This window comes from Notamacropus eugenii, chromosome 3 (assembly GCF_028372415.1).
Source record: "Notamacropus eugenii isolate mMacEug1 chromosome 3, mMacEug1.pri_v2, whole genome shotgun sequence".
NCBI classification, from domain to species: Eukaryota; Metazoa; Chordata; class Mammalia; order Diprotodontia; family Macropodidae; genus Notamacropus; species Notamacropus eugenii.
The window spans coordinates 139,043,466-139,065,263 of NC_092874.1; the positions used below are offsets into that span (position 1 = coordinate 139,043,466).

At 35.2% G+C, this 21,798-nt stretch overlaps 1 protein-coding gene across 7 annotated transcripts in view; it reads right to left on the reverse strand.

Annotated features, from left to right (window-relative positions):
* FOXP2 (forkhead box P2) overlaps positions 1-21,798 on the reverse strand; it is a 681,601-nt gene that overhangs the window by 156,277 nt on the left and 503,526 nt on the right. For 5 of the 7 annotated variants that reach the window (XM_072652988.1, XM_072652985.1, XM_072652987.1 and 2 more), the window contains one exon: positions 9,311-9,400. In XM_072652988.1, coding sequence (XP_072509089.1) covers positions 9,311-9,400 — 90 coding nt within the window. Of the gene's footprint in view, positions 1-5,339; positions 5,397-9,310; positions 9,401-21,798 lie in introns of those variants that run through there. The other 2 variants (XM_072652992.1, XM_072652990.1) reach the window with 1 other exon arrangement.

Below are 21,798 nucleotides of genomic sequence, written 5' to 3' on the forward strand. Positions count from 1 at the left end.
GTTCTATTTTATCTAGAAAACACTGATTAAGTGTCTAGGATGAACAGAGTCTTGTGTGTGTATATACGCGTATGTGTGTATGTATATATACTGAAATACATACTGGATAAATAGAATGTTATTTCAGGCAGAGGAGGCACTAGCAGCTGGGGAGTGAGTCAAGAAAAGCCTCGTGGGAAGGGTCATTTGAGGGGAGATTTGGAGGAAGCTGGGAATTCTAAGAGGCAGACATGAGGAGAGAATGAATTTCAGCCATGGGGAAGAACCAGTATAAATGGAGACCAGAGGTGGAATGCCTTATGGGAATGAGAGCATAAAGGCCAGTTTGGTTAGACTGCAGACTATATACAGGGGAGTGATGTGTATATCATTAGCCTAAACAGGTAGGATGGAGCTTACACACTGAGCTTCATATTGTGAAGGACTCCGAGTTCCAGACAAAGGAGTTGTATTTTATCCTAATGTGCTCAGACATCACTTTGACGGCTATGTGGAGATGGACTAGAGAGGGAAAGAGATGGTAGGCAGAGAGACAAATCAAGAGGCTACCACAGTCCTTCAGATGAGGGGTGATGAAGGGCTAGTAAATGGAGAGATATGACAAAAATGTTTTGGTGGCAGAATTTACAAGATTAGGCAAATGACTGAATGTGTGGGGAGAAGGAGGGTAAAGAATCAAGGATGACTTCTAGGTTTTGAACCTGTTTGACTAGAAGGGACCTTGGTGCCTTGGACAGAAAGAAGAAGGTCAGAAGAGGGGTAGATTTGAGGAGAAAGACGGTGATTTCTGTTTTTGATATGTTAAGATGCAGATCCTGTGAGACAGAAGGTTTGAAATGTTAAATGAGCAGTTGGTGACATGGGGTTACAAGTCAGGGGACAAAGTGACTAAAGTTAGATAGGTTAGTCTAGGCATCATCTACAGAAGAGATGTGAAAACCGAACTCAAGGGAGATTATAGTCAAAAAGAGAGTGTGTTGTGCTAGAAAGGTTCAGGACAGAGTCTCTTCCCACTCCCTTGCATCTTGACTTGGATTTCTGAATATACATTTTAAATTAAGTATGATCGAATCAGAACTCATTATCTTTCCCTCTAAATCCTCACATCACTCTAAAATCTGCCATTACTTTTTGGGGTACCATCATCCTCCTAGTACTCCATGATCCCAACCTAGGGGTCATCCTTAACTTCTTACAGTCTCTCACTGATCTTATCCAATATCTTGCCAAGGGTATCTTTATAATATATCTTGAATACATTCCCTTCTCTCCTGATATTACAATCACCATGGTGTAGGGTTTCATCACCTTACACTTGGATTACTATAACAATAGCCTGCTGGTTTGTCTGCCTGCCTCAAATATTCCCACTTCAATCTATCCTCCATTTAGTCACCAAAATGATTTTCCTGAGTTACAGTTTTGACTGTATCAACTACTCCCTACTCAATGAACTTCATTACCTCTCACCTCCAGGACCAAATATAATATGGTGGTGTTTGGCATTCAAAGCCCTTTATAACCTAGCCTTCCCCACCTCTGCAGGTTTCTTATGCTTCATTCTCACTTTGCACTTTGTGATCCAGTGACACTGGCCTCTGCTCAGTACCAGGACTGTTACACACTCCATCTCTTGGCTTCAGTCATTTTCCCTGATTGTGCCTCATGCTTGGATTACCCTCCCTAGTCATCTCCATTCTGTGGCTTCCTTCAAATCCCACCTTTGACAGGAAAAGTTTCCCCACCCCTCTTAATTCTAGTGCTTTCCTTCATTTAATTATTTCCTTTGTATCTTGCAGATAGTTTTCTGTACATGTTTGCTTGCTTGTTTTCTCCCCTACTTGATTGTCAGTTCCTTGAGGACAGGTACAGTCTTAGAACAGCACAAGGGTAAATAGTGGATGTTTAAGAAATACTGACTGACTGAATTTCAAGTTTTTTAAAAATAAAATCTGCCTTCTATGCAAATATTCTCTTCTCCAAGATTTTTCTGATCTCTCCAATAGGTAGTAGGAGACCCTCTTCGAAAGCCAAATAACTGTATCTCTCTTTTGCAATTATCATGCTTTTGTCTTAGTACCTAAAAATCTGTATCTTGCACAGTGATCTGTACACAACAGTGCATATGCATGATAAATATCTGTTGAACAGAATTCTTTTTGGTCCTCATTAGACCTATTCTGTGCCAGGTCAACAAAAAATATTTATTATATACCTATTGTGTACCATATACACTATGCTAGGTGCTGAGGATTCAAAGACAAAAATGGAACACTCTCTGATTTCAAGCTTATATTCTGCTGAATGAGGGACCAGGGGTCAACCACACAGAGAGAAGTTAATATAAAATGTACAAATATAAGTAAATAAATTTTCAGGGGAATAGGGAAAACCAATAAATGGGGAAATCAAAAAAGGTTTCTTATAGGAGATAGCACTTGTGCTGAGTCTGGAAGGTAGCCAAGGGGTCCAAGAAGTAGAGGCTGGGAGGGAGAGTATTCTTGGCATGGGGTAGCCTAGACAAAGAAATGTATAGAAATGAGAGTTGGAATGTCATATAGGAGGAAGGAAAGGTAAGTAGGCCATACAGACTAGAATATACAAATGTGGGGTAGGGTTTGGAGGCCAGTGCGTGGGGAAAGTAATGTATAATCATTTTGGAAGAGGAGGCTGGAGCCAGACTGTGCAGGCCTTTAAATATCCCAAGGAGGTGTTTATATCTTATCCTAGAGGAAAGAAGGAACCCTCTCAGACTCTTATCTTGAGTCATGATCCAACAGAAAACCAGAAGACATTTCCCCATCACAGTTTCTTAGTCAGTTGATTTCTAACATTCTAATTTTTCTTCCAAACCCTACCTTCAAATAGTAAATTGGCAGTAGTGAGGAAAAATATCATGTATTGCTTTTATCATTCACATGGATTATTGAACGTGTGTGTGTGTGTGTGTGTCTGTCTGTCTGTCTGTCTGTCTGTGTAATTCCTCCACCTAGGTGGTAAGTGAAGGCAGGGAGCACATAAGTCTCCTACAGTGACTAATTTACATTTATAATAATTTACATATATCATACTTGTATTTTTGTCCAGTGGATGACTGTAAATACAAGACATCACTACTTGTGCCCTCCCCCCTCCTCACCTACAAATAAAAACTATCATTATGTTTTCTTGTTGTGCTTAGGTACATCACAAGGAAAGCATGTGAAGGTGTGGCTGAGTACAGGAAGCAATGCTGAAATGTACTTCATGAATTTTCAAAATGCTCCAATTGGTAATTTACAAGAGCTAAGTGGCCCCATCACATCAATTCAGGTGCATTTGTTTTTACTGCTACTCCTTTCAACCGATATGGTCAGTGGCAAATGGCTGTATGCAGAAATTTCAGCTTGAAAAGTCCCTAATACTGTGGCATTCTTGCAAACCTACTACTTCATGATTCCTGTTTAAAAATGCTCTGATAATAATAGATGAAAACAAGCATATGACAATTCTTCAGTATAATCTTCCAATTAATTATTTTTCAATTTAAGTCAACAAATAAGAAACAATGTATCTTTAAAAAAAATAAAACTCTACTATTTATTGTGAATTTCTCACATTTGTGGGAAAATGTAAAAACAAAGAAGTAGAAATCAATTATTATTTCCAATTTTTTCTAATCACAGCAGGGGTGGAAAGAGCTATGGATTCGAGCCAAAAATTCTAGGTTCTAATCCCACTTTTGCCACTAACTACCTTCTTAGACTTGGACAAGTCACCTAAATCTCTCTGAGCTTTTTCCTCATCCCTAAGATGTAAGGATTGGACTAGCTGGCCTGGAAGGTCTCTTCTAGACCTAATTATAAGATATAGTGATATTTTCTACATAGCCTAGTTACCAATGCTTTAATTATCCATTAAGAGGATAGTTCGAGGACTAGTATGAGCAGTTTTTCTACCTGTCCTCTTTACAATCAAAGTGTCTAGACTGAATTTAGAGATGACTTAGTCTTATTCCCCCATTTTCTAGATGAAGAAATGGAAGTCAAGAGACAGAAACAGGTTTGCCCAAGGTCATACATACAGAGGTACTTAGTTACTGAGAAGGAAACAAAACTCAGATAGTCTTACTCCCAGTACAGGGACCTTCTACACTGGCCTATACATTAGCTTCTAATTCAAATGTTGATCCTCCCATACTCATAGCTGAGGTATAAGATTCCTCTTTCATATAACTTCATGAACAAGACTTTGCCATTGTTTGATTCATTTTTCAAATAATCCAGTCCTATAGCTACAGCTATTATGCCTTGGAAGTAGTTCACAAATGATCAGTCAGAAGAGATTAAGTAAGGGTACTTCCTGAGATTAAGTCATATATGCTAGATTTACCCCAATAACAAAATAATTTTTAAAAATTTATTTTACATATAAATCACTTATCCTTTTGAGGATCCAAACTTTAAAGTGCTCTATAAATGTTAGCTATTCAATTTAGTTTCAGAATTACTAAAAATGACTTCACAAATTATTTTTCATTTCTTTATAGTGGCATATGGAGTTTACTTTTAATTGGCAGGGTGAGGTGAGGTGTGAGTGATAGTGGAAGCACTGTCCATAACTGGGATATGTGGTAGTCCCATCTTAATGCTGATGGCTAATATACACAGGGGCAAAATAACCCTTCAAGACTTAAATTTTCTAGTAGTCAACTCTGAAATGACCTCAAAGCAACAAACTAAACTACTGCCACTTAATAATATGCCACACAAATACATATTTCCAAAGGTCACTATCTAGTAGGTTTCACCCTTTAATTCCAAAAGATATTTTCTGACATGGCATTTTGTTATAACACGCATCTCTGCTAAAATTAAAAGTACCATATAGCTAATAATACGCTGATATTCAATAAGTTACAAGGGTTTAACACTCTTAACCAGAAGGGTTAAGAAGGCCACAAATTAATCCATAACAAGAAAAAAAAGTCATAGAATTTTAGTAGTCAAAGGCGCATTAGGGACCATCTCTTTCAACTGCCCATTTTGCAAAGAAAAGTGAAGCCCAGAGAGGTTACCAAGGTCTTATTACCAGCTAGCGGCATAGCTGGGACTAGAACCCAGGTCTCCTGGCTCCCAGTCCAGTGTGTTCTAGCATAGCACACCTGAAGTCATGTTTTCCCCTCTAAGACAAAGGCATAATGTAAAATAATAATGATGCTCAGAGCGCATATTTCATTGCTTCTTATGAAGGATGGCGAGCAGGATGTATTATTATAAGAGGGAATACCTTCAATGAAGGAAGTTATTACAGTGCCGGAAACTAAAACTCAACTAATATAGCAAAGCAATAGCATTTACCTTAAATTTACGTCTCTGCTCTGCACAGCTGTTGAAGAACCACAAGTCTGCTCATGGCTGAAAATGTAACAAGAACAGTAATGCGACCAGTTTTCATACCTAGGCTAAATTAAGTAGATTCTTCAATGGCTAGAAAATTGGCAATGTTTCCAATAAAAGGGTGTGTGTGTGTGTGTGTGTGTGTGTGTGTGTGTGTGTGTGTGTGTGTGTGTGTGTGTGTGTGTGTGTGTGTGTGTGTGTGTTTGAGAATACTGATGTATGTATATACAATCTTTCAGACTTTCAAAATCTGGAATATTTTCCCTTTTATTGTGCATCTGTATTTGTTTTTTCCCCTTGTTTATCATGCCTGACGTAGAAATTAATTTTTTGGAAGTGGGATCAATTCCACACTCTAATTGGCCACTTCCCTTATCATTAGTCACCACTATTATATCATCTCTAAGAGAGATAACAACCAATAGGCCAAAGAAAAGACAAATAAAAATATCAGATACTACCATCTTGAGCCCTTATTAATGCAACATGTTTTCTAGACTACACAGGTAGGAAAGCAAAGATGAAACACCTGGTAATACTTAGGCTAATATCAACTCCCATTTACATCACACGCTATTATTCATCAATATGTCATTAACCAATACGCTTACTGATTGGAACTACTCAATTGGTTTATCAGTGTAATGAATGTACTATGCAAACATATTTCAAGCACATTCATATATCTGGACATGAAAGCAAAAGCATTACTACAATTGGCCCTCAGGGTTATCAGATAGGATGGTTTTCTCTTTCCATTTTGCATAAGACATGGCAATATTCCTAACATTTCCAACAGTGAACCCTGAAAAAATGTAAATGAAAAAGTACTAGTGAGTTAAGAAAAAAATGCTAGGAATATCCTTGCCACTAGATCATTTTAAATTTGGCTATAACTATGACAGAAGTCTGAAAAATATTGTATTCAAGTGTAAACTATTAATCCTTCTGAGGGTCTATTTTCTGGTGGCCTAAGCCACTGTGGACATTATTTTGATGTAAAACATAAGTTTTATCTACCTTTCCCTTCAGCTTTCATAAAATAATTATCTTTTCAAAGAGGGTTTTCATGAGAAACACATAAAGACTGTTTTGGATCACTACCCAAATTCTTCTAAGAAGTTCCCAGGAGGTCATCTAGAGGTATGCTGTCTACGAAACCCAGTAAAAACTTCCATGGTCTGTTAACACCAAACATCTTGCCTTTGCAAAACTGGAGAAAAGAAATGTTGAAATTTTCTCCACTGAAATTTCAAACTATAATTAGTTAATATTCTTCGTTAGTTATCAAAATCTCCACAAACTCATGCTGGACTGTTACTTCAATAGTTGGGAGGGATGGAGGTGGTGGAAATGATGATATAATCACATAAGAAGCTAATTAAATGTTACTTTTGCATTAACTGGCAAAAATGTTTAATGAAAAATACATTGGCCTTTCTTTCTGTGCACAGTGGAAAAATTGTGCAACTCATACCAAATAGTGTACATGAGAGGTGCCATGGTAAGTATAACCCAACACCCCTACTTGACACCATATGTGTGAGCTAATATAAAATGCCATTAGATTTTTATTAGACTTATAATTCAGTCCCAACCTGTTTCCAGTTGCCAAGATAGTCAAGTGCTTTGAAATACTAGGAAATTAAATGCATATAATATTACAATTATCTTATATTTTGATGGGGCAAATATATCTTGCTACATTACTTTTAAATTTTTATTCATAAAAACCAATCTCTACATCCATGAAAATATGATCCATGATTAAGAGTTGATACTAAAATAATAAAAAAATAGCTATAATTTTAAATTTGCACTGAGACATTCAGATTAATGTGTATTATAAGTAAAACAATGCAAAGCTTTGTATTAATAGCAAGGAACAGAAGTGGTTAAAGTCCTAAGAATTATTTGCAAAGTATTTAAACATTCTTTTCATAATAACATAAAACAGAATATAATCAGGAACTTCTACCCCGACATTCATTTATACAAACTGTGGTACACATATTATTTCACTTAGCAAAAATTTCCTCGATTTACACCCATTAAGCAATATCTATTCCAAAGTAAAACATCCAAATGTTAGGATGACACTATCAAAAGCCACCTCCCACAGACCTCCCTTCCCCTCAAATAAGAAACAATGCCACTCTAACGAAGCCCAAGTCATACACTTCTCAGCACAGGAACCCAGTCTCATACTACCAGCAATGTTAAAACTCCCATGGATCCTACATTTGAAAAGGAAGTTGCAGGTTTAAAATAATACCCTAATTTATGTATTTTTCATAAATCATGGTAAAATCAAATCAACGATAAGGCTGTCTTTTAAAGTTGCTCTGAACCAATTCTCTTTTATTCCCCTGTTTTTCAATGATAACTGTTTTCTCAGATATGCTACAACTACAGTTGAGTGAAGATTTCCCTCCGTTAATGCCAAACCTGGGTCTTCGAGACCATTCCATTTCACTGCTAGAGGACACAATCATGTCCCTTCTGAATTGTACTGAGGATAAGTCATTCAATTTGTTGCTTTTATGTAAATGGAGCTGTATTCTACCAGTCCCATGTAAATTGCATAATGCCCTTCCTGTGTGGAATCTGAGAACTGAGCTAAAATATTACCATTATTGTCACTGCTGGGTTTTATTATTTTTTAAGTGGGGTTGGGGTCCTGGAGAGGATAAAGTAGATCACCACAAAGTTCCTGCCTTTTTCACACATATGAAAAGTAATTTGTGGAGAAAAAAACAAATCATGAAAAAAAGATCTTTAAAATTAGGTTGTTTCAGGAAAGTTTTACATTTGGCAAAAATAACAAACTGTTGTATTTCAGAGTCAGAAAAGAAAACCATATGAGGTTTGTTCCCAAAGAAAATATATTCTCATCTCAAATTCATTTGGGGGCCATAAGTTTAATCATGTTTCCAGGCACTCTCAGTGGTTTCTGGATTGTGTAGATCAGTGGTCTGTAATTCCATGCCACACAAAAACTAAACCCCAGAAGGCACCTCTCAGGAGTCCTCTAACCTGCCAACACCCATGAATATACTTCAGGTCATAGGATCTTTGGAAAAACAGTAATCTAAAGATGGAGTCTAAACTAATTATATAAAGTTTTAGTTTTTTGTTGTTAAAGTTAGCAGAAAGTGAGAGAGATTTTTTTGGGGTGGGGAAATATTGTTTCAAACTCACCAATCTTTTCACACTGAAAACTTTTTTCCAATATTATATTTTCTTTAACTACAGATTCCGCCTCCAGAAAAATTATTTGAAACTTGGACAACTGTTGTCTCAGGCAGTTTATTGAAAGTTTTATTTTTAAAAAATCTATTTAAAAATGTTGGCTACCTTATATACACCATACCAAAGTATTTTTTAAAAACCCTTCCCCAGGACAAACACACCATAGAGGCACTACAAACTAGAATTTTTTTTCTAGCTGGAGTAGGAGCAAAAGCTTCTTGGCAAACTCCAGCAGTTGTGTTGGCAGCTTTGGAGTTTTTCTACATTTGTCACTTAGATACAACCCTGAAGAGCTGTCTAAGACTGCTTTGTTTTCTTCAACACCATTTTACTGTGACTTTCCTTTCACAGAAGAATTTTCACATTTTAACCTATTTGTGAATAAAGTCCCATGTAAATCTCTCAAGAGAATTTTATACAAAGATCCTTTATGGCTATTGAGTCCAAATGTGTTTCCTGCATAAATTTTTGTAGTGAGTGACCTTGTAAACTTCTGCCATCTCCCCTAATATAAAATTATTTCCTTCTCTTGTAAAGAGATAGCAATTCTGTTTTTGAATTCAAAATGTTCTACATGTGCAAACATAGTATTTTTCCTCTCTGTACAGCTACATATATACATCTACCAGCATTATGTTCTTTCATGAATTTGGCCCAAAGGACAGGAATGCTTTACTAACCTGCAGTGGTCTCTGTTTATCACTGCCCTTAGGAGATTTCAATCCACTTGTTTGCTGCTGCAAGAGAAGTTGCCTTGCTGCCTGCAGTGCCTAAAAGTAAAAAAGAAAAGTATCTAAATATTTTGTTTAAGGAGAAGTTGACCATTGTTTCCCCCAACATTAAAAGACAACCATAGAACAAAACTTCACCACGTCTTTTTTTTAGATTTTCTTCTTTTAAAATATAAAAAAAGCCCTCATATTAAAATTTTGGACGTACGTATAATCCTGCAGGAAATAAAGTTAATTTGTTTAAAGTGCTTGAAGAGAAAAAATCATAAATTGCATCAATAGACTCATTTCCACAAGGAACTTGTCTTTTGAGTGTTCAACTAAAATGCCCACTCCCTTGTAAATTATCATTCAATTTGCATTTTCATATTACAATTTTGAAGCAAAAGCAGTAGACTTCAAGTGTTACCGGAAGCTGTAATTAAATTTGACAAATCAACATCAGATTATCTTGAAAGTGAATTAATAAGGATTTTCACCGAAGATTAAAAACACTTTTTTGTACTTACAATTCAAGGGGAAACCTCTCCTTTGACAAAATAAAGTGCAGTTTTAATGCCAAATAAAATTGAGTGGTTTCATTTGCATTCTTAGCAAAATCAGAGAACAAAGAAATTACCACTCAACCAATCAGGTTTGTTTCTGTGTATGACAGTATACCAATCAAAACAGAAGATGTTTTCATTTATTTTTATGTTTTCATTCCAACTCAGCAAAATAAAACTTAGCATGAGAAAATAATGTAAGCATTTCCTTTATTGGAAAAAAAGGAGAACTATAAAGTTCTAATAGTAAAATAAGTGCTAAAAAAAGAGATATGCTGAGATCTTTTCAAAAAGGTAAATAAAATGAACTAATTTTAAGAGTTTAGGACAAATCTACTTCAACAGTTCACATCCACCAATTAACTGAGCTCTGTAAACAAAAGATATGTGATTTTCACAATTTAAAAAACAAAACAAAAAAATCATTGCACTACTTAAAAAAAAAAATCACAGTTCCATGAACATACAATGAGATCCTGTGAGTTTTTCGGCACAGAGGAAATAGCATTAGATCGATATTTTCTTATGATAATAAAAATTCTCAACTGATAAAGAAAACTACGATTTTGATTAGAATCAATGATCTGGTTTTTAAGATAGTTTCTAGTATCCATGACAACAGTTGCTTTGACAAGATGTGCATATGGCATTACACTGCCAGCTGGTGTGAACAATGTTTGAACTACTACATTGAGATGCTGAGCAAACAGAAAAAGTTGCCACGTCTTAACCCTCAGGGAAGGCAGTCATCCCCTGATCAATTATGAAAAGACAGAGAGAGGGCTGCTCCAGTCTGGCTCCAAGCAAGTTTTCTGAGAAGGCAGGCAGACATAAAAAACCAAAGTAAACAAACTGAATGCACTAGCACTATCTCCTAACAACATTGATTTGCCTGGTACAAGTTTGCAAAACAATACTTTTAGCATTTGGAGAATTTCCCACAACAATCCTCATATTGTTTTATCATATTCTCAAGTAATTATAAGTCAACTATCTTGTTACTAAGGGCATTAAAATTCAAGTTAACTCAGAACACACATTATCATAAGTTAGAAGATAAGATCCCAAACCAATATGAATCTTTAAATGTTCCCAAAATAGCTTCTGATCTCCAACATCAAACTTCCTAGTAGTGAGGATCAGAGATTTAAAGTTGGAAAAAAATTCCCAATTATCATTCTCCATAATGTACCTCTCTGTTTTTAATTAGTTTATACAAATCACTAAAAAGTGAAAAGACGATGAAGTCGGAGATCCAGAACTGGAAAGTACCTTAGAATCAAAGCACTGGAGAAGGAAGGAGCCTTAGAGCCCATCTAGTCTAACTGCCTCATATGGATGGGGAAGTGGAGATCCAGAAAGTAACATTAAATGCCTTGTCCAGTGTCATAAAGATAGTAAGGGAGCAGGGCTAACCCTCAAACTCAGGTCTTGGGACTCCTGGAATAGTGATCTTTCTACTGTTCCCTTGTTTGCTTTTACATCATATTTAGCATATTGATTGATTTGGGGGTTGGATTTTTATTTTCTCATTACATTAGTCAATTTATTTTTGGTATGGTTTGAGATAAATCCCTGTTTGTATTTAAATCTGTAGCCACTGTGATCCTTGAAGGTTTTCAATGGAAACACCTTAATTTCAGGTGAAAAATTTCTATAATGTTAAAATTTGGCTCAATTTTTAAAATAATTAGCATCTTAATCATTCATATGAAAAAGTATTAACTGCTTACTGCGTGATAAAATTAAAATCTACTCATAAAATAATTATTTTTTTACAACTGAAGATAGTGAATATTTTTTAGCAGACACATTGACAATTAGAATACAAATTTTATTAAGATTTGAGAAGTATACAAATTTGAATGTAAAAATAATTACTGAATAATTTCCTTCACATTTTAAATAGTGTAGCTGTCCTCAAATATGGATCTGAATCATAGCATATCTCTAGATTCAGCTGATACCTATTCTCATTGAACTTTTAGGACATCACTAAAAGAATGATAGATTTAGAATTCAGATTTAGATCACCAAGTGATCCAACATTACTTTATGAATGAGAAAACTGCAGCCTCCACAAGATAATACCTTGCCTGTGATTAGACAAATGGTTTTAACATCTAGAAGGGCTTGACCTTAAAGTGTGCACTTGAACATAGGTCTCTGTCTTGCCAACCCATTTCACGTTTTTCCTACCACTTCACTGTCTCATTAGAAATCAATACAATTAGAACTGAAAAAATGGTATGTGTGATAACAGCTACAGTACTAGAAACTTAGAAAAGATAAGTAATCACAGTATTTCAATACTGCAGCTCCTAACCTAGTTCCCTTTTATGGTAGAAATTACAAAAAATGAAGCAACACAAATGTTTATGTAATGTAGCTAGCTAAAAAATAAAAGTCGATTTATTCTAAAATATCTTGGTTCTGTATGCAGGCAAAGGTATCTTTGAAAAAGAAGAAACTCATCTATTAATGTAAACTCCTATGAAAAATAAATATCTGCCTATTTTAACATTCTTTTTGTGGTGATGGAGATTGCTACAATAAACATTAGTGATGTACAGAGGATAATTCTGCAAGATCAGAAGACATGTAAAACTATTAAGCAGAAACCACTGAAAAAGTGTTTTTCAACAGCAAGCTTGCATCATGTGACACTTATTTACCAAAATTCTGGTTAACATTTTAGAACTGTTGAGAACAACTGCTGAGAAATATTTTCATCTTCCAGGCAATCTATTACTGGTAATATTATATTTTTAATATTATGATGGCAAACCATTTCCATCAATGGCATATAATATAAATTTTTAAATGATGAGCTAAGTAAAATATTAATCTTGGAAGACACTTGTTCATGTCAGTTTTGTAGTAGAGAAAAACAAACTCCAAGAACCATTCACAAACTTATCTGTGCCAACTGGATGACATTGTGGTCCAAAGAAAATTTAATGAAAACAAAAGCCAAAAGATGTTTACAGATTTTCTTATTCAAAATGATTGAGTCTAATTCAAATGAACAAAAGCAAGAGAGAGGTTTCTAAGGCATCCAAGCCATATCCAATATCAAACAACACATTTGTTTTGCATTAAGGGTGTACTTTCCCTAATGAAGTTATCTAATTTTAGTAAAACTGAAGAAAAATTTAAAATAGGAGTAACAAATAAAAGCAAGAGAATGAGATCAAGTTTAAATTATTTTGATAAAATGAATGAAAACATGTTTATAGATTACACCTATAAAATTGCTGGGGGGTGTAAATATAATATCCACGGTAAAAGGCATATTGTTACATTTATCAGAAATGTTATTTCTTACAATTATTAAGCAATTTTAGCCTTACTTGAATGTAGGAATAACTAAGTTAAAATGTTTCACTAACTATAAACTGAATTCAGAAACCAATATATGCCTTTTATAAGTCTATGAGAGGCAATGTGGAATTGTTCGGAAAGCCCAGGCTCTAGAATCAGATAACCTGAGTTCAAATCCTGATTCTGATGCTAGTGACCTGGGTGATCTTGCTTAGCTTTTCTGAGTCTGTTTCTTCATTTGGAAAAAGAGGAGAACTGGACTAGATAACTTAGGAGTTTCTTCTTGGTTCTAGAAATATGAGTCTCCTGCCCAGGTCACTAATAAAGTTTCATTAAACACTGATTACCCTATAACTATAAACATATTTGCTAATGGTAGTGAGAACCTTTATCCACATTACACAAGTTTTAAAATAGCATAACATCTTCTATTTTTAAAAATAAAATGTGGCATGCACCTAATATATACAAATCATTTCCGTATTTTTCAAAGTAAATATATGTTTTTTGGGGAAAAACAGATGTCACTCATATCTTTTCCCATAAAAATAGGAATGTTTAACCTATCAGCCTGTTGCATTTGAGACGTTAAAATGAAAAATGACATCTACGCCCATTAATATCTTCAATGTATAAACAGCACAGCGTGACACATTCTTGAGAGCTGAAGGCTACAAAATCTCTCTGGAACATAAATAACAAAGCACTCAGAAGCATATTTGATGTTGATATTCATCTCTGAGAAAAACACTGCTGCCTAGGCTTCTTATGAAAATAGATGCAGCCCAAATGGATCTCCTGTAATTGGTTTCAGATAGCGAGGTCAGAAGAAATATGATACAAGAAACTATTATGTGGAACAGGCAAAACGAGAGTGTTTACACAGGCGCTCCCCAGTTGTACTGACAAGGGGTGTATACTTTGCAGATAACCAGGACCAAAAAAAAATGCCAGAAGGACTCCAGATTCTTTCTCCTCACACTCACGTATTGTAAAATGTAACATTTTACTTTGAATACTGAACAGAAACAAGTTTTCAAACAGAATTTCATATATTATAATTAGCTACACAAGTGTGAATGATAAAAAATTCATGTCTTCTTACAAAGAACATGGATTCCTATTCAGTTCAGATTTTCTTCGCATTAATTTACTACTAAACAAAAAATTAACAATAAAAACTGATAAATGTAATATAAAGTCTCATGGTGATATTTAATAGAAAATCAGTCACTTAATTGTTGTAACCTGTTTTTGAATAGCGATCTGTTGGAATGAAGTGATACATCTATAGTTACAGACCTTTTATTTTATCATGACTGATACTTAATTAGACATCTTATAAAAAAGAGTAGTTAATTGCTATAAAATATCTTTATAACATTATTACCTTTTGTTTCATATCACTAATTCCTTTAGTTCAAAAAATATGTTGCATACAACCCATATCTCATTTCTAAAAGTGAAAAACATTAATTTCATAATATAACTCATAGTATAGAATCGTCCAAATAAGTGGTTATTCCATTAGAATTTTCTATTGATTAATGAGACAGTAGAATGACACTACCACTGAAGATATAATGTAAACTCTCTAAGGTTGAGGATAACATCATATTTTTTTTCGTAGATCCAGAGTTACTAGCACAATGATTTGCATATAACAGTTGCTCATGATAAAGTTAGATTTAATGAAGTTAGGTGAAAAAGTATTTGCCACATACTCTGATTATACAGTCCAGGCCAAATGGATCTGCTATCCAAAGGCCTATCACCAGTCATCCCTAAACTGAAAAGAGCCAAGGTCCATTCTAGTCCTATAAGTTTAGGTGCTACTGAATTACTGGACATATCTAAGAATCGCTCTAAGCCTTCAAATTTCATTTTCAGAGTTGAATTCTCTAGAAATATGCCCAAATAAGGTATTAATTGATATCATCGTAGACTTGCAGCTAGAAAGGTCCTCAGAAGCTACTTAGTCCAACTGCACACCTCTTGTGGATGAGAATGCAGAAAGTCAGGCAAGTTAAGTGACATGCCCAGGTGGCAAGTGGAAGAATCAAGATTACAAATTAAGTCCTCTGACTCAAAATCAGGCAGGCTTTCTGGTGAACCATAACGTGACTGTGGAAGATCTTCTTCAGGTTGGAATCTTAGTCTGGAATTCACACCAGAGATGGGATATCTTGATAATCGTGAGGCAGTCTATTTGGGTTTTGGACAGCTCTAACTATAAATTCAATTGTTATTGAACAATAAGTAGACATTTGAAAACTAAGTATGTCCAAAATGGAACTCATTATCTTTCTCCTAAATCCACTCACTATGCTACACTTCCTTTTACCACAGGGGGTAACACGCTCCCTGTATAGTTCCTCAGGCTTGCAACCTAAGAATTATTCTGGATTCCTCACTCTTCTTACCCCCATAAGAAAATTATTGCAAAATTGCCCACCACAATCCCTCTCACTCACAGCTCCTTCCCTCCTCTGACACTGCCACCACTAATGCAGGCCCTCATTACCTCATGCTTGGACTACTGCAATAGCTTGATGGTTCCTCAAGTTTCTTTCCACTCCAATCCATCCTCTCCATTCATCTACCAAACTGATTTTCCTAAAGTATGCATGAAGTACTCTCCCTTTTCAACTCTGTCCACTGACTTCTCTTGCTTCCTTTAAGTCCCAACTAAAATTTCATCTTTTACTGGAAACTTTTCCTCATCTCTCTCAATACTATTGCCTTCCCTCTGTTAATGATTTCATACTTCTCCTGTAAATAGCTCAATGAATGTGAGTGTGTGTGTTTGCATGTTGTCTCCCTATTAGAAGGCGTGCTCCCTGAGAGCAGGGACTATCTTTTGTCTCTTTTTGAAACCCCAACACTTAGCACAGTGCCTGGCATGTTAGATTCTTAATAAAAGTTTACTGACTAACTGAACAAAAATCTTACTTTCTATGTTTTTAATTCATAAATTTTGTTTTGACATGTTAATAACTTCTCATGAAACAAAACTCTCATTGTTCTTTTCCATAAAAAGTTAAGCAAAACTAATATATTTATGATCAACACTTCATACATCTTTTTATTCTTATACCTGACCATTTCTTAACAGAAAAGAAGTGTACTTTAAAAGTCATTTGGAACTAACAGTTGACCATTGTTTTTAAATTATGTCTTCTTGTGTTGTCTTTTTTTAATATTATTTCCATCATTAAAATATTGTTGTTCTGTATCAGTTTATACAAATTCATCCATGTTTCTCTGGATTCTTCATATTTACTATTCTTTGTGCAACAATGTTCTAGTCATTCAACAATTGTTAAATACATAATTTGTTTGTAGCTTTTTCTTATTACAAATAGTACTTCTATGAATATTTTGACATATGAGACTCTCTATAATTTTATTAACTGGTCTTAGTTCTGACCTCTTGGACTAAACATAGCAAATCAAATAATAACTTAACAACCTTACAGTTATTTGGAGACAACTATCATGTCTCTTAAATCTTTTCTTATCCTGGATAAATATTTCTGGTTCCTTCAATCAATATTTGTATGGAATAGTTTTGATTCCCCTAATTATTCTGTTCCCTCTTTTGTGACTTAAATGTTCCAAATTTTAACATTCCTTTTAAAATGTTTCAATCAGAATTAGATACAGCATTCCACATGGCCTGATCATGACAGCAGAAAGCAGGGATTTAATTTTCCTTATGGCAGTTAGTCACTATTGAGAGCAGTATAGAAGGAGAAGATGAAGAGGCAAGAGAGAAGGTATTTGCTGGAACAAGTTAATGAAGGAATTATAAAAGTATGGGGTAGAAATGTTACCCATGAGATACTTCAAAATTTGAAACAGGAGGGAAGAGGAAAAGGAAGGGAAATTGAGGAAACTCTTACTGGATGATTTAGTCCAAGTAGAGCAAGACATATATATCTGCTCAGAATAAAGAGGGATGGTGCTGGTGTTGTGGGTTGGAGAAAGTGAATGATTTTTAAAAGCGCTACCGTGAGGAATTCTGTATTAAGTGAACTCCATACAGATTAGTATGAGGATTTCTGTTCAGCAATGAAGACCCAACTGAACTTAGAATGAGTATGTCACAAAGCACAGTTTTGTGCCTTTTTCAATCAATGCTCAGAGTAGTCTAGGAATGAAAACTGAAAAAAATGAGTGGAAGTTGACAAGTTGCATAAAATGGAAGATAAACATAAGGATTTTTTTGGTATAAAAATAGCTTCTTGAAAATTTTAATAAATTAATGTCAGACCACAGTGAAATAGATAAATATCTTATTTTTATCTTACGATGAAAGGCTCAGACAATCATAGTTGAAGGGACCTTTAAGGTCATTGGGAATAACACCCTCATTTCATAGATCAGAAAATGGAGACTCAGTCAACTTAAATGACTTGCCCAGGTTCATAAAACTAGATTAAGTGCCTGAGATAGGATTAAAGTACAAGTCTTACAGTCTCTAGGTTCAGTATTTTAGCCACTACAGTATGCTACCTCTTCTTCATATAATACTTAAGGTGAATTTTCTGGCATCTTGATATACACTAATATTATATGTCTACTTTTGGAAAACTGATTTTTAATCTCAACAATAAGCTTCCTCCTTCACTTCACTAGGATGGAAAATACCATTCCACTTTCTTTACTCCAACACCAGCTTCCTCACTCTCATCCCTAACAAGGAATAATCTTCAAGGATTATGATACTCTAAGCAGGAAGCTCAAGTGCTTGGCAAAGGCGGCTTATGGTGGCAGTACTGCCATCAGTAATTAAAGAATTTAATATCTAAAACTTCAATAGTTAAAGAACACAAAAAGAAAATTGGAAATGAAGAGAAGGATAAAACATGGTAATAGAGAAGGAGATTTGACTTTCTGGAGCATAGTTCAACATAAAAGATTTTTGGACAATTTAAGGATGTGTTCCATCTCAAGATGAAGGAAAAAATGTCCTGGTCGACTGGCATGCTTATCTGAGTACAAGGGCTAAGAAAAGAAACAACCAAAAAGCCAACTAGCACAGTTGTACTTAGGAGACGGTAACTGGGAAAATGATAATCATGACCTCAAAAGTCGAAGTAAATACAACATTATGGGTAAAACTGAGACTTCGTGGAATGGGGCTCATGATTGAAAGGCTATACAATATAAAGACATTTACCTTCCTCAAAAATAATACAACTGGCAAGAACATTCATCACTATGTTTCAGGAAGGTACACACTTGTATGAAGATCTATGAACCTAAGCAGAGTAATGAACATGATTTGGAGGAAAAAGGGAAAGAGAAAATGCAGTGATATTTTGGCAGAAATATACTATAGATCATATAGCCCAATGAAGGAAAAGGTTATGATGAAGGACTTTTAATTATTTAATCCTCTCCTGTAGGCTATTTTCTAACAGAAGGAAGACATATGATAAACTCGATATAATATCATAAAAATTTAACCTTCAGAAGGTAGAGGAAGTACTGGATCTACTTCTCATCAAAAAGAGGAACTTACAGGAGAGGTGAAAATCATGGCAACTTCAGATAAAGTTGATCACATCATCTCAAAAACTGTAGTCAAGAAGGAAGTTAATCTGACATATCCTAGATTGCACGAAAACTGATTTCAGAAAGTACAGAGAAAACAAATACGATTTTTTGTATGGAGACTCAAAAAGGCAAGACAGATCCAAAAGGGATGGGAAAAACAAATTCTAATCACAAATGAATGAGATGCAGCTATAATGGGAATTTTGATGAGCTCAGATCTATAAAGAAATTAAAACAATCTGGAAAGACATGTAAGTAGGGATTAATTTTTTTAAGTGGCATGAGGCACAATTCTAAGAAACATGTTAGAAAGGCGAAAGCCCATGACTTAATGATTTTGAAAAATCAGTCAAGTGCCACAAGCAAAATGTAGACAAATTTCAGGAAAGCACTTGAGAAAGGTTTTCACAAGATAGAGTAACATAACTGAATGGCCTTAGAAGTGGACGGAATATACGAATTGTCAGCATGGAGGCAGGTATCTAGTGGCATGCTGTAGGGCATTATCATCTGCCATTTTTATTCAAAACACAATTATTTCCAGCACTTAGCTGGCAAGATAATCAAGTTTTTGTTAGATCATACGAGACTAGAAATGATAGCTGTTGAGATACATAATTGGACCCTAAACTGTTGGGAAGCTATGTGGTATGGTACAGTATGGTATGTATGATCTGTCAATCTAGAGACATGGCTTTAAGGCCCAGTTCCACCAGTTAATAGCTGCATGACTTTGAGAAAGCCATTTATTTCATCTCTGGGCCTCAGGGTTCTCGTCTTTAAAGAAAACTAGGACCAGACTATATAATCTTTAATGTTTCTTCCAGTTCAGACACTGTACTCTAGATATCTTAGAAAATGTGGGTCAAATCTAATTGGGATTTAATGGGGTTAAATGTAAAGTCATTCAGTGAGGTTCAAAAAAAATCAACTATACATGAAAGGAATAGTAGAAACAAGGCTCAAACTTGGCACTGCATATGAAAACAACCTCAGGGTTTTTAAATTGCAAACATGAGTCAACAGTATAACAAATCAACCAAAAAAGCTAATTAAATCTTAGTTTGTGTTATAGAAATATATAATCCAGAACAAGTAATTCAGTGGTTCTACCATCTACTCCACACTAGTCAGAATGCTATTCAGCTCAGGGTACCACATCTTAGGAAGGACCCTGAAAAAAGTTGTATCCTCAATCCAAAAGAAGGTGACTGGGATGATGAAGGGATCCCAATCCATGCTACACAAGAAATGCTGAAGAATCAGGCTCGTGAGTCTGGAAAAGTGAAAACTTGGATTGGGAGCAACAACTATATATTTCAATATTTGAGACATTATTATTTTAAGGAGGAATTAAATTTATTCTTTTTGACGATGGAAAGCATAGAAACATATGGAAAGCAAAACATTGAATCGAAGTTATAGGGAAACAAAATTCTGCCCAACTAAGAAACTTCTGATAATGAGAATTGTCAACAAATAAATAGAGGCTGTCTCCTAGTACGTGGTGTTCACCGTCATTAGAAGCATTCTATCAAGAGCTAGAAAACCATTGGCCAGGGATGCTGTGGAAGGACTTCCTATTTTAGGTGGGAGATCAGGTACAAATAATGTCATTTTAGGTTCTGAGAGTCTATGATTGTGTGATGATGACTGCAATCTTGCTGTGTTACTGGTTTTAAAGAACACAAATAGATTCTCATCAGTGATTTCCCTGGAAGGAGGAACTCTCTGGGAAGGTAACTCTCTCTTCTATTAGAATTTCCCCAACAATTTATGGTTTTAAAAATATTGTCTAGAACACTGGTGTCGAACTCAAATAGAAACAGGGGGCCACTAAAACCACACCTAAGGATCCTAATAAGTCCAGAACATTAACTTTGAAAACCACATATTAACATTATCTGTTTTATGTATTTTGTTAAATATTTTCTAATTGCATATTAATCAGTTGGATCAGACTCAGAAATTTTGCCTTTGACATCTTTGGCCTTAAGCACTAAGAAGTTAAATGATTTGTGAGGGACACATAACATACACTCTCTCTCACACTCTCTCTCGTGTGTGTGTGTGTGTGTGTGTGTGTGTGTGTGTGTGTGTGTGTGTAATTATGTATATATAAGGTGGGGCTTGAACCAGGTCTTCCTGATTTTCTGGCTGGTTCTCTCTATATGATACCAAACCACTTCTCTTTTAAGGGATATTTCCCTTGAATTATAAGCTATTTTTAGGGATTATATATTTTAGGGGTTTAACCTGCTTCCTTTCAAATACATATCACTCTGTTTATAGAATGTCATGGTGTTCACTAGAACCAGTGTGGTCAGAGAATGTTCACAAATGACAATGCTAACAATAGTATTGTTATATTGAATGTAAATGACCAGAAATAAATAGATTCAATAAGGAGAAAAGCACAATTCAATTATAGGAACTGGCATGGTACATCTCAAGAGTATGCTATTAGGTATGATTAAAATCTGAGTTTTAGTTCTGACTCTGACACAAACACATCTCAGGTGCCCGAACAGGCAATTTCTGAATAAGGACTTATTGAGTGTTTAAGTACCTACTATGTCTCAGTGAGGGCAACTATGTGGTGTAGTGGATAGAGTGCTGGGCCTGGAGTCAGGAACACATCATCCTGAATTCAAAACTGGCCTCAACCACTTACTATCTGTAGCCCTAGGTAAATCACTTAATCTCATTTGCCTCAGTTTCCTCATCTCTAAAATGAGCTGGAGAAGGACATGACAAACCACCCCAGTATCTTTGCCAAGAAATTCCCAAAATGGGGTCACAAAGAGTCAGACGCAACTGAAAACAACTCAACAACAAAAATGTCTCTTCCATGGGATTGGGCACTGGGAAATGTAGGCAAGAATGAAATATGACTTAAAGGAGGTTGTATTCTCTTGAAGTAAACAACCTATACGCATGTACATAAATGCAAAACATATACCAAGTAGTTTGAGGAGTAATAAAAGCTGGGGATTTTGAAGG